The sequence below is a fragment of the Liolophura sinensis genome, chromosome 7 (assembly GCF_032854445.1).
Source record: "Liolophura sinensis isolate JHLJ2023 chromosome 7, CUHK_Ljap_v2, whole genome shotgun sequence".
Classification (NCBI taxonomy): Eukaryota; Metazoa; Mollusca; class Polyplacophora; order Chitonida; family Chitonidae; genus Liolophura; species Liolophura sinensis.
This window is the reverse complement of record NC_088301.1, coordinates 6,436,281-6,448,482: the sequence shown is the minus strand read 5'-3', so window position 1 is coordinate 6,448,482 and position 12,202 is coordinate 6,436,281. Positions and strand designations below refer to the sequence as shown.

Sequence of the window (12,202 nt, the reverse complement as noted above, 5' to 3'; positions counted from 1 at the left end):
GAGCTAGAAGCCAGCATGAGCTGGACTTAAGCTCATGTGATGAATTTAGACTAGACGGCCATAGAGTACCTTCTTTATGTTAGGGCAGCCAGAAGATAGTTCTAGGATAGTTCTAGGTACATGTGTAGTTGTGTATAGGTAAACCATAGGAGCACAGGCTATATAACACAACCAAACCTAAAAACAAGATCACAGCGAAAATTGTGGCATTAAAAATTCATACTTTAGAATTAGAAAGAAACATTTTCCTAAAAGAGCTTAGTTAGAGCATGAGCCCCTTGGGATGTTTCTACTGATGTTTTGCATAGTTGAAGAATTCTTCATATCACAATCTTTGTTGCAATAACAGCATCAGAAGAAATATTCTGAACAGCAACAGACAATAATCCCAAGCTGGAGTTAAGCATCAACACAGCTGTTCGCTGTGAGTTTAAGTCCAGCTCATGCTGGCTTCCTCTCCGGCCGTAAGTGAAAAGGTCTGTCAGCAGCCTGTGGAGTGGGTCGTGGGTTTCCCCACCGGACTCTGCCAGGTTTCCTCCCACCATAATGCTGGCCGCCGTTGTACTAGTGAAATATTTTTGAGAACGGCATAAAACACCAATCAAATAAATAAATAAAATAAATCAAAACAGCTGAAAAACATGTTATTAACTACATGTATATCATGTATATATGGATGGATGGATGGATGGATGGATGTATGGGTAGTCACAGTTTTCCAGACAATGGCTGTGGGATAAACATGCATAGACTTCATATTAAGCTTTGAAACTTCAGCCAACCCTAGAAACATTAAGCAACCATGCATGGTAAAATCCAGTGCTATGATGTAAACACACTTACATATATGCCTATACAAGTACATGTACATGTAGAACTTCCAAGTATATACTGCACAGAGTATGTATACAACACATATACAGATATATATATATCTATATAATAAATATGTTTTCGATACATATGTACATACTGTACATGTCATATATGTAAGACAGAAGCTTTCATCAAAGACATCTTCACAGCTCACTGATCAGTCGCTACAAATTTGTAGAATGTAGAATATCGCTCAAGGCTTACTGAAGCCTTATAGCACCAAAATAATATGTAATATATAAAAAAACCAGCTGACAAGGCTGCTTCACCAGCTCATCCTAGTCGGGTAATTCATTTCTGAGGTAAGGAATTAATAAATTGACATCTCAGCAGGAATTGGGGAGACTATTGATCATCGTATTAATCCAGATCACTTGTATGGAGAGGCCGTGGCTTGATCTGACACTGTGAAGCTGGCTGAGGCGGCTAGCCTGCAGGCTATGGAACAGCTTAGTGTACAGTGGCTATAGCTACAGCAAAGCTGTAATCACGTAATATGGTATTTCACCTAAAGTTTGGTGTACGTAAAAATGTACTTTCAAAGGCACATCAAGGCTTCTACAGTGATAATTTTAATGCCACTACTCAGACTTGAAAATTGCTTTAATAAGGTCAATGAAGCAAAATGTGTCATTTGAAAGATGCTAAACTTTAGGTGAATAACATTTACAGTACTGACAGTAAGAGCTTCCTCTGCATAGTCATCAGTCAAAGATCATGTCTACACTGTATGCAGTCATCAGTCAAAAAGATCACCTCAGTGAGGGCCTGTACACTGTGTGTAGTCATCGGTCACAAAGATCACCTCAGTGAGGGCCTGTACACTGTATGCAGTCATCAGTCAAAAAGATCACCTCAGTGAGGAGGGCCTCTACACTGTGTGTAGTCATCGGTCACAAAGATCACGTCAGTGAGGGCCTCTGCACTGCGTGTAGTCATCGGTCACTAAGATCACGTCAGTGAGGGCCTCTGCACTGCGTGTAGTCATCGGTCACAAAGATCACGTCAGTGAGGGCCTCTGCACTGCGTGTAGTCATCGGTCACTAAGATCACGTCAGTGAGGGCCTCTGCACTGCGTGTAGTCATCGGTCACTTAGATCACGTCAGTGAGGGCCTCTGCACTGCATGTAGTCATCGGTCACAAAGATCACGTCAGTGAGGGCCTCTACACTGCGTGTAGTCATCAGTCACAAAGATCACGTCAGTGAAGGCCTCTACACTGTATGTAGTCATCAGTCACTAAGATCACGTCAGTGAGGGCCTCTACACTGTATGTAGTCATCAGTCACAAAGATCACGTCAGTGAGGGCCTCTACACTGCGTGTAGTCATCAGTCACAAAGATCACGTCAGTGAGGGCCTCTGCACTGTATGTAGTCATCAGTCACTAAGATCACGTCAGTGAGGGCCTCTACACTGTGTGTAGTCATCGGTCACTAAGATCACCTCAGTGAAGGCCTCTACACTGTACACTTGACCTTTCCATACACCTGTCTATACAGCAATAAACAAATATGGTAATAAAAATCAAAAAAGCTCAAAAACGAAATTAAATACAATGTGTGCTCTGTAGATTGTACAAATCTAATTTCTGTCAATCAATAAACTCAAGCAAACAGCACACATAGGCAGCAAAATCATCAGTTATAATTCTTGAAACATTTCTCATGATGGACCAACAAGGCTGTAGTTGCCATGCAAGGTGGATGATGTGTCAGTGAAGACTTGCGAAGAGATTTATGTGAGCATGTCAAGATCAAAGAGGGAGCTAGGAAGTTGCATAACCAGACTGTCTTAATAATAAAGAACATACCCTAATTAATATGCATCATAGCTAGCCTAAATATATCAAAGGCCTCTATACTGTATATGATGTATAAGCCTACAGGTACATGCTTTAATGGACAGGACTGCTAATGAATCATGGATTCTATAAAAGAACTTCATTTTACATGTACGTATATGGAGGATAATGTCTATTCCTTTAATTGGTTGTTGTTTACTAATGCCATATACAAGAATTTTTTTATTTATACAGGTATAATGGTGGTCGATTGTATGGGTCAAGGAAACCTGAGTGCCTGGGATAAAACGATCAACCTTTGGTACTTCTGGTAGTTCATAAGTTACTGACAAACTTCCTCGCTAGTGACATACAGATTGCATGTGTGCACACCATATTGGTGGAAGACAAGTGTAGGGCTTCAGTGCACATTACACTTCCCACAAGCATCTTTCTCCTAATATCTTTCTTATATCCCGTATACAAGATTGTACAGCTTTGATAATCAACATCCTATAAATTTGTATATAGCCATTGCAGTAAATAATTCCTTCATAATCTAGCTAATTTTGAAATATTGATGTACACTTGAAATCTGAGATGGAGATATTTAGTCATAATTTGTAAGATACGATATCCGTATTGATTATGAGATTTACTGTCTAGGGGACGCTTTGATCCTTAAGTGCCATTCTGCCAGACAACTACGGTGGTTTACATTTCAGACAGACTCAAAACCATTCATTATACTGTATCGTCTATCTCAAAAGTCTGCTGTAAGATTAATGAGTTGAATTGTAACCTTGTGGTTAAGGTGGTGCCATCTTCTCAGCTACTAGATTACATAACACATGGGTTCAAACACTCTCTGCACATTGTCATTGATCTCGGGGCTTTATGTGTATGTGTAGATAAAGTCCGCGATCAAACATGGTAAACAGAAAGGTGAAGTTGGCTCCGGCATCTACCTTTCCTCAGTTCTGATCTACACAAATCAGTTTCCTTCACCCTAAGTCAGGTGACACACAAATCTTTAATCAGGCCTTAAATAACAGTCAAATACTTAACTAAAGTGTATCAATCTAGTATGTAGGCCTACTGTAGTTAAAAGTCCAGACACTGGCAAAGAGAAAGTTGAAGTTGGCTCTAGCAGGTATCTTTCTCCTCCGATCTACACAAATAAACTTCCTTCACACCAGGTGGGTTATACACAGGTGTATATACACATAATGGGCTGCTGTGAGTGACTGCTCAACTATTCAGCTTCTAATGACCAGTTCAGCGACTTTCTGCCTCATTCATCTGTGCTTTCTTCATACTCTAATTCCCACATGCATCATGATGCAGTTGAATTCATTGTCCCATTCTGCAAAGTTGTATTTAGTATGCATATTTTTGTTTCCCTTCAGACAAACGTTGGCTATACCTTTAACTGATATTGCATTGAAAACCCTATTCTAATCATGACTCAGACGTAAATTGTGCATACATACATGTAAATGGAGTTCTGGGATATGTAGCTGTCACATGATCTACGTGCTACAATATTATATAAGCTGAGGCTTGTTTCACCAAACGATTTTGGCCTTTCGCTTAAACTTGTGACCCTGATTAAACAATTAGGCCATTGGACTCATCTGTATGAATACATATCACACTGATCCAGTACATGTATAAATTACTCTTAAACCTGAGAAAACTTCTAATTATGAAGTAGAATTATGAGATAAACCTACAGTATAACAAATGGTTTTGAGTGTGTCTGAAATGTAAACCACCGTATGGTTATCTCGCAAAACGGCATTTATAAAGATTAAAGTGTCTCCTAAAACTCATAATTAATACAGGTATCGTATCTTACAAATTATGACTGTATACATGCAGCTCCATCTGTAACTGCTTCTCAGATTTCAGGTGTACATCAATATTTCAAAAGTCAGGTAGATTATAAAGGAATTATTTACTGCAATGGCCATATATAAGTTAATCAGATATTAATTATCAAAGCTGTACAATCTCTTATACAGGATATAAGAAAGATATTAGGACAAAGGAAGTTACATCACACAAAAAGAAATGTTGAAATTTAACAAAGCTAGCTAGATCTTTAAAGATTTCAGGTTCAAAGACTCGTAACTCCTTATTTACGGTGTATATATGTCGATCAGCATGTAGATGATTTAGCATTAAGTCCAAGCTTTAAGTTCAGAGCAGTTTTACAATTTCCATTAAGCTAGATGTAGCATATAAATAAAGGCTCAAGTTACAAAATAGATGATGTTAGTTTGTCTCAGATCTTACGACTAATTATGGTTTAATAACGAACGCCAGGTTATTGTTGCCATATGGTGACGATCATCTGATGTTATATTGACTATTAGCATAGTCAATGATGACAGGCATCATCTTGACAGTTTGATGTTGCTTATTCTTTGAGTAGGGATTTACACATGTATGTCAATATATGTATTCATGCAATGTGCTGCCCCACCTAAATCATTTGATCTATGCCTATCAAAAACACAGTTCTTTTTTTTCTGATTTGTTTTGTAAGAGGTGAGTGTAATAACTATCACCATATAACCTTCTACTATAAAACAGATGTAATTTAAAATGTTGTTACAAGCTTTCTATTGTGTATACTTTATCGTGGATAGGATAAATTTAACAACAATACAATATTTGTAAGATGCATGCACTCAGATTTAGGGTTAAAAATGCAAGTGTAATTACCACATTCAGCTATAGACATAAAAGGCCAAAAGATCAACAAACAACTGTGTATATTTAAACTCAATGTAAGTGATTCTGGCCAAATATCTTGTTCTTTTGAATGTCACAGTCTCAACCACAAAAGAAATTTGATGACATTTGAAGTACACATGTTATTTGAAGTATATGTCTATCCACGAATACAGTATAGATACGTGTAAATGTATGTCACGTGTATGGAAATGTTGATCACTAACTTGCCAAAGGGCAATGGTTTATGCCTGGCATTCTGCTCTTTTCCACCAATGAAAATGACTGATGGTGTCAGCTAAAAATTCTTGAGTTTAACAATCAACAACAATAAATAAACAAAACAATAAATAAGGCACATTGAATACTGATTGTATACACAGGATTCACTCTTTGAGCTTTTACTACCATCTGAGCAGCCTACAGTGTTCATCTACCTTAGCTGGTGACTCCCTCTATCAACCAACACAAGCTCTTGGAATCTGATCTGTATTGTGTGGTTCACGCACTTACAATGGGTCTTATTAAATTGACATGTTCACAGACTGGCTGTGAAAATGACACCTGATCACTGAGTCTCACAGGAAGCCCATCATTACATCTGTAAACTGGGAGTTGTAACACTAAATCTGCTATAATTTGTGTAAGTGTGTCTAGCATAATTCTCACAGAACTCGCAGTCTGTGGCTGGGTGTGTACTAGCTGTGTTAATTCCTATGTCATCGCCGTCGCAGATATATAGGCTTGCCCAGGAAACCTTCAGTTACCGGAGTAATCAATAGACCAGTTTAATATTTCATAGCTGAGAATGAAAGATGAGTAAGGTTGGTGGCAGATGAAGGAAGGCATGTCAAGCGAGTGCTGTGGTTAAAGATCCTGCTCAGGTTATCAATCCTTAACGTATTCACTATCTCTATGTCAACAACGATCAAAATGGCAAACAAAATCCTTAGTGCATAATACTTGTACCCCATCAGTGCTGGAAACCGCTTTGATATGTCTTTCGCTAATTTTCTCCTCTCTCATGAATGCATACATCTACATGTAATAATAATAATAATAACAGTAACAATAATACTTAATTCTCTGAGAGAGTTCAATTAGTTACAAAACCAATCTTCCTTGAGTCACTCGTGCATACACACATTCCCAACAAAATGTTATTTACAAATTCTAGTGCACTGGGGGTGGGGGGGTGCGCGCTTGGAGGGAAGAGGGTTTTCTAGCAGGTTAGGTGGCAGAAAAGGATAATGATCTGATATAATATGTACCTTTAAATTCAAAACGCATTTCCCTGAATATGTTCTAATAAATATTCTAGTAAATACATGTATCTGGAACATCTCTGGAGAACCTTACACATCAACATAATTACCAAAAGCTCATGTTAGATAATACACTATGTATGTCATGTACATGTAGGTTGTCAATCATTGGTTCTATCCAGTCACATGTACATGTAGGTGTCAACCATTGGTTCTATCCAGTCACATGTACATGTAGGTTGTCAATCATTGGTTCTATCCAGTCACATGTGCATGTAGGTTGTCAATCATTGGTTCTATCCAGTTACATGTACATGTAAGTTGTCAATCATTGGTTCTATCCAGTCACGTGTACATGTAGGTTGTCAATCATTGGTTCTATCCAGTCACATGTGCATGTAGGTTGTCAATCATTGGTTCTATCCAGTTACATGTATGCACAAATATGCATCCGGGTTGCCGAAGAAACATCTTGATCTGGGCATTTTTGATATTTTGTACATTTTCCCAGTCTTTTCCCAGAAACCTATTACTGGTTTCTGTTGGTTAGGATATACTGATATATACTAGTGCAGTAAAGGAGTAAAATTAAATCTACGTGTTGATGCAACTTACATGTATAATAGAAACTAAAATCTGGGACTAATATAATAATAACAATAATGTTATATTAGTCCAAGCTAAAATCAGACTTTTTCTTTATTAGAATATTTTCTTCATTTATTGTCATGACTGTTTAATATCCTGATCTGGGAAACCATGAAACCTGAGAAAGAATTTGAGTTATATGAATTATTTTATTCTTTAGATCGGTCTTTTTTTATATGCTTGAGAGCATGTTTAATATGGGAAGTTTCAGTTTTGATGCCATGACATCATAGTGACATTCCTTTGCACAGTGACAACACAGCTTTACAACAATCAGTGCATTTTAACATGAAAACATACAGGACCTTCATCTTATAAGAAAAGAAAACATTAGCACAAAGTACATTATGTAAAAGGAACACCATTAATTACTGTCCATAAAAATAGTTCTATTTATTTTTTTAAAATTTTTTTGAACATCGTAAAATGAATTTGAAATGAAATTGGAATCTACAGTGGACTTGTGATCAAGTTGGGACCAATGATGTTTATTCCACTGAACGCACACAGACAGCCAGATTTCAGCATTCAACATGCTCATACATGTACCCTAAAACCTCAACAAATTCGTCCACCAGTCCAGAGCATGTTTTGGCATGTTTGGTGAATGTTGGACGTGTTTTCTTTATAATATTGGTGAAGTTCATATGTGCCCCTATCTAAAAAACACATTTCATTCTTGAAAATATTATGAGTTATGTTTTAAAACTGGATTTAAAGTCATACTTTTCTGGTCAAATTTAATGATTTATGGTAGATTTATGAATGCATAATCCTGAATGGAGCTTAAAAGGAACTATTTCAAGCAAAAAATATGAATGTGACATCACTGATACCTTTTTGTCACTAAAATATGATGTTTTAAAACCCTTTTAATTGGTTGGAAAAATTCCAAAACAAGAAAAAAAAATTGAAACCAAATATTTATTTATTTATTTATCTGATTGGTGTTTTGCGCCATACTCCAGAATATTTCCATTATGGTGGGAAGAAACCGGGCAGAGCCCGGGAGAAACCCATGACCATCTGCAGGTTGCTGGCAGACCTTCTCACGTACGGCCGGAGAGGAAGCCAGCATGGGCTGGACTTGAACTCACCGCATTGGTAAGAGGTTCCTGCGTTATTACACTGCGCTAGCAAGCTAACCAACTGAGCCACGGAGGCCCCCAAAACCAAATAAATTCAATATGCATTTCATTAAAGTGTTTTCCTTGCATTTAGTTTACGCAACCTGTGGATGGTCGTAGGTTTCCCCCATGCTCTGCCCGGTTTCCACCCACCATAATGATGACCGATGTCATATAAGTGAAATACTCTTGAGTGCGGCGTAAAACACCAGTCAAATAAATAAATAAATAAATTTAGTTTCAGAGCTGAAAACGTATCTCTGCACCCCATAATGAACAAGCAGATCGACAGACAGGCAATCAGACAGATGGACATCAGTGTAGCAGACTATATACTCACATGTGACGATGTCTGGATGGTTGTTGTGGGATACATTCTCTGGTTTGAAGGCAACAGTACAAGCATATTCCTCCTGATTCTGTACAATGGCCTACAATGGTGACAAATACGCTGAGTAACCGGTTAAAGATGTCACATGACAATATATACAGGCCATCATGAGATCACGTTATTATCAGCACATTCAACAAAGGTTATCTGGAACATCTTCACTGCAAAATTTAATCAAGAATTTAGGGGAAATTTAAATTGAACCCTAAATTCATGCAGTGTCTGTTAAAGAAATAATGAGTACTGTAATTTTCTTGTTCACTTGTTTTCAAGCTGTTTATTCAAGTATATTCTGTAGGCAACATTCCTTGTTAACTTAAAATACTTTTTGTGAAGCTCAAAATCTGGCTAATCCCACCAATGTAGTTTTACCTCCAAAATGAAACTGGAAATATGCACAAATTATGCTATTTCATATTTGAAAATGGTGAGGATTTACACATATCATGTATATACACATATATCTTATAATCATTTCAGAAAAAATGCCGGTGCAACATTCTTAAACATCATTCCATTACTATAAAATATACTTCATTAAAAATGGATGTCCAAATAAGGAATATTCACTGAAAAGAATTCATTCAGCATTCATGTCTACATTCATGCAGGTTCTTACAACTAAAGACGAATTGTTTTATCACACTTCACCTCTATATGTATTCCTCCCACGTACAAGGCCACACATGTTCTGATGTATAGTAATTACATCTAGCACATAAACTCATCTCTTTTTCCCCATAATACCTGCCCATGCAATGGTTCATCAGAACTAATATTGCGTAATTGTTTTGGATGCCGCATCAATGACATCAATAAGTCATAAGATGTGTCGGTTACCTGTATTGGGAAGAGCAGTGTATTTTGTATACATTACATCAAATACTCTTGTGTCTATGATATTAACTGTCTGACCAAAAATCATACATAATATTTTGATTAGTATTTTTCTCCAGAACAAATGAAAGCTGGTATCAGTTGTCATTAATAATGGCTGAATTATTACGGTTGACTTGGGCCTTCCGTGGCCGCGAGGGTTAGCACGTCAGCGCAGCGCACCGACCCAGATGCCTTTCACGAATGCGGTCACTGTGAGTTCAAGTCCAGCTCATGCTGGCTTCTCTCCAGCCGTACATGGAGAAGTCTGTCAGCAACTGTAGATGGTTTTGGGTTTCGTCAGGCTCTGCCCAGTTTCCTCCCACCGCTGGCCACCATCATATAAAGTGCAAATTCTTGAGAACAGCGTAAAACACCAATCAAACTAACGAGTAAATACTGTTCACTCTTGGCTTGAAAGTTTATAAGTGATTTATATACGGAGGTTTGGAGTTATGACGTTAAACTTGTGATGACGTTCCCTTAATGCGATGTTATGTAATCAGTTTACTACACTTTAACACTGTATACATGTCAATGACAATTATCACCACAAAACATAACTTTTAGTTACATGATATACCTTGCAAATGCCCTAAAATAAATATGTCACATAATAAGATTCATCAAACATGGACAATATTGATTTTTGTACATAATTATCTCATGTTAAGAAATGCATTAAGTTGCGACACTGTCACTACATCACAACTTAAAAGCCTGTATTAGTTTCTCAGTATGAAACATGGACGCTGATGACAGCAGAGATTGTACTGTCTCACTCAGACTGGGGTTTAAGTCTTTCATGGGACCCTCAAGATTGTACTTTCTCACTCAAGGCAGACGACTTGTTCTGCAACAGTAATACCCCAAAGTTCACAAACTGCATTTGCACAAGGTGTCAGTCATAGCATTCATTTTTCTGTGTCACTGAGAGCATTTTATATTGCTCATTTGAAGATGACGAACTTCCTACATCTTTTTCACACTAAAGATACATGTATTAAGTGTACTATAATAATTGAAGCAGGCTTGCAGGTTAACCAAGGCCAAACTCTAATGGTGGCTCCATTGCCCTGCTTATTTTGTCTGAGTGTACAAGGTTATACTGTTCGAGGTTACAATTCAATTGCTGCCTACGAGCATTGGAATTGGCTCCTGAAAGGTAATTTCTAATTCTGGTCATGATGTCAATTTACAAACTTGACAAGAGTCCTATTTCAGTGAAGTACTCATCACAAATAATCCGATCATCATAACAAGCAAAAGCAATAGCAAGCAAATTTAATATAGGACTGTATCTTTACAGAACTGTGCATGTGGTCGTATATGGGGATTTCAATCGTCTCCAATGCAGTAAGAAAACAAGCTACAAACACATGTAAGTGGAAAATTGTTGCTGTAACAAGACAATGCAAGTTCCATTAAGACTTAGACCTTAATAAAAAAAGCTTTGTAACACCAAGAACCCTTACTTACTCGGACTTCAATGTTCAAATACTTGTCTTTTTTCTTCTTTTTCAAGGCCGCAAGGAATTCAGGCGCAGAGATGGATCGGCTTTTCACTGCATCAACCAACTTTTGTTCACGTTCTGAAAATTCAAAATTTGGACATTTATAAATAGCTTTGAATAAATGATGATTGTGAATATATTATATAATATATTATATATATATAATATATAAGTTTCAGCCAAATCGTTGACGACAGACAGGTTAGAATTTATCTGTATTCAATACCTCTACCTATATATAGGGACCTTTCTAGCTCCGATTATTAAAGTCTGAGATAACTGCACTTGAGGCTGTATGTTCAAATCCAGCTCTTGGTGTTTCAGTTAAGAAACTTAGTGTTCCTTAAGTGAAAAGATTTATCAAGTACTTGCAAAAGGCCCGGTGGTTTAAGCACTGGCATGGAGGTTCCCTAAAAGCTTAGTACCAAGCAGGAAGTGAGGGGGTGCAGAATGATATGTACAAAACGTCCTAAAGGAACTATGAGCTAGTCTGATCAAATGTCACTAAAGAAAGAAAAAAAAATCACCAACAAAAAAATCTTTAGCCATAACTATATGGTGACATGCAGAGCAATAAGAGGGTCACTAAAGAAAGAAAAAAAAAAAATCACCAACAAAAAAATCTTTAGCCATAACTATATGGTGACATGGCAGAGCAAACAAGAGGGTCACTAAAGAAAGAAAAAAAAAATCACCAACAAAAAAATCTTTAGCCATAACTATATGGTGACATGGCAGAGCAACAAGAGGGATATATTACCTATTTTCCTAATACATGGTTTGCAACAAATTTAAATCACTTCACTTAATTTTAACACTGAATAAGTGGAGTAGTGTGTGTTATTTTGTTATTATAAACTGGTCTGGGTATAAAACTTAATCTCGATTCTCTGTGGATCTGAGGATATGACAGATGACATAAATCAAAATTCTGATTTCATTGAAATATCCAGTGACATGCAAAGTGTCAACTCTGCAAGA

General features: G+C 37.1%; 1 protein-coding gene across 2 annotated transcripts in view; it reads right to left on the bottom strand.

Moving 5' to 3' along the window:
• Window positions 1–12,202, bottom strand: part of LOC135469983 (receptor-type tyrosine-protein phosphatase epsilon-like) — an 83,080-nt gene that overhangs the window by 26,856 nt on the left and 44,022 nt on the right. For both annotated transcript variants that reach the window (XM_064748660.1, XM_064748659.1), the window contains 2 exons: window positions 11,187–11,299; window positions 8,781–8,871 (listed from right to left, as the gene is read on the bottom strand). In XM_064748660.1, the coding sequence (XP_064604730.1) occupies window positions 8,781–8,871; window positions 11,187–11,299 (204 nt within the window). The remainder of the gene's footprint in view (window positions 1–8,780; window positions 8,872–11,186; window positions 11,300–12,202) is intronic.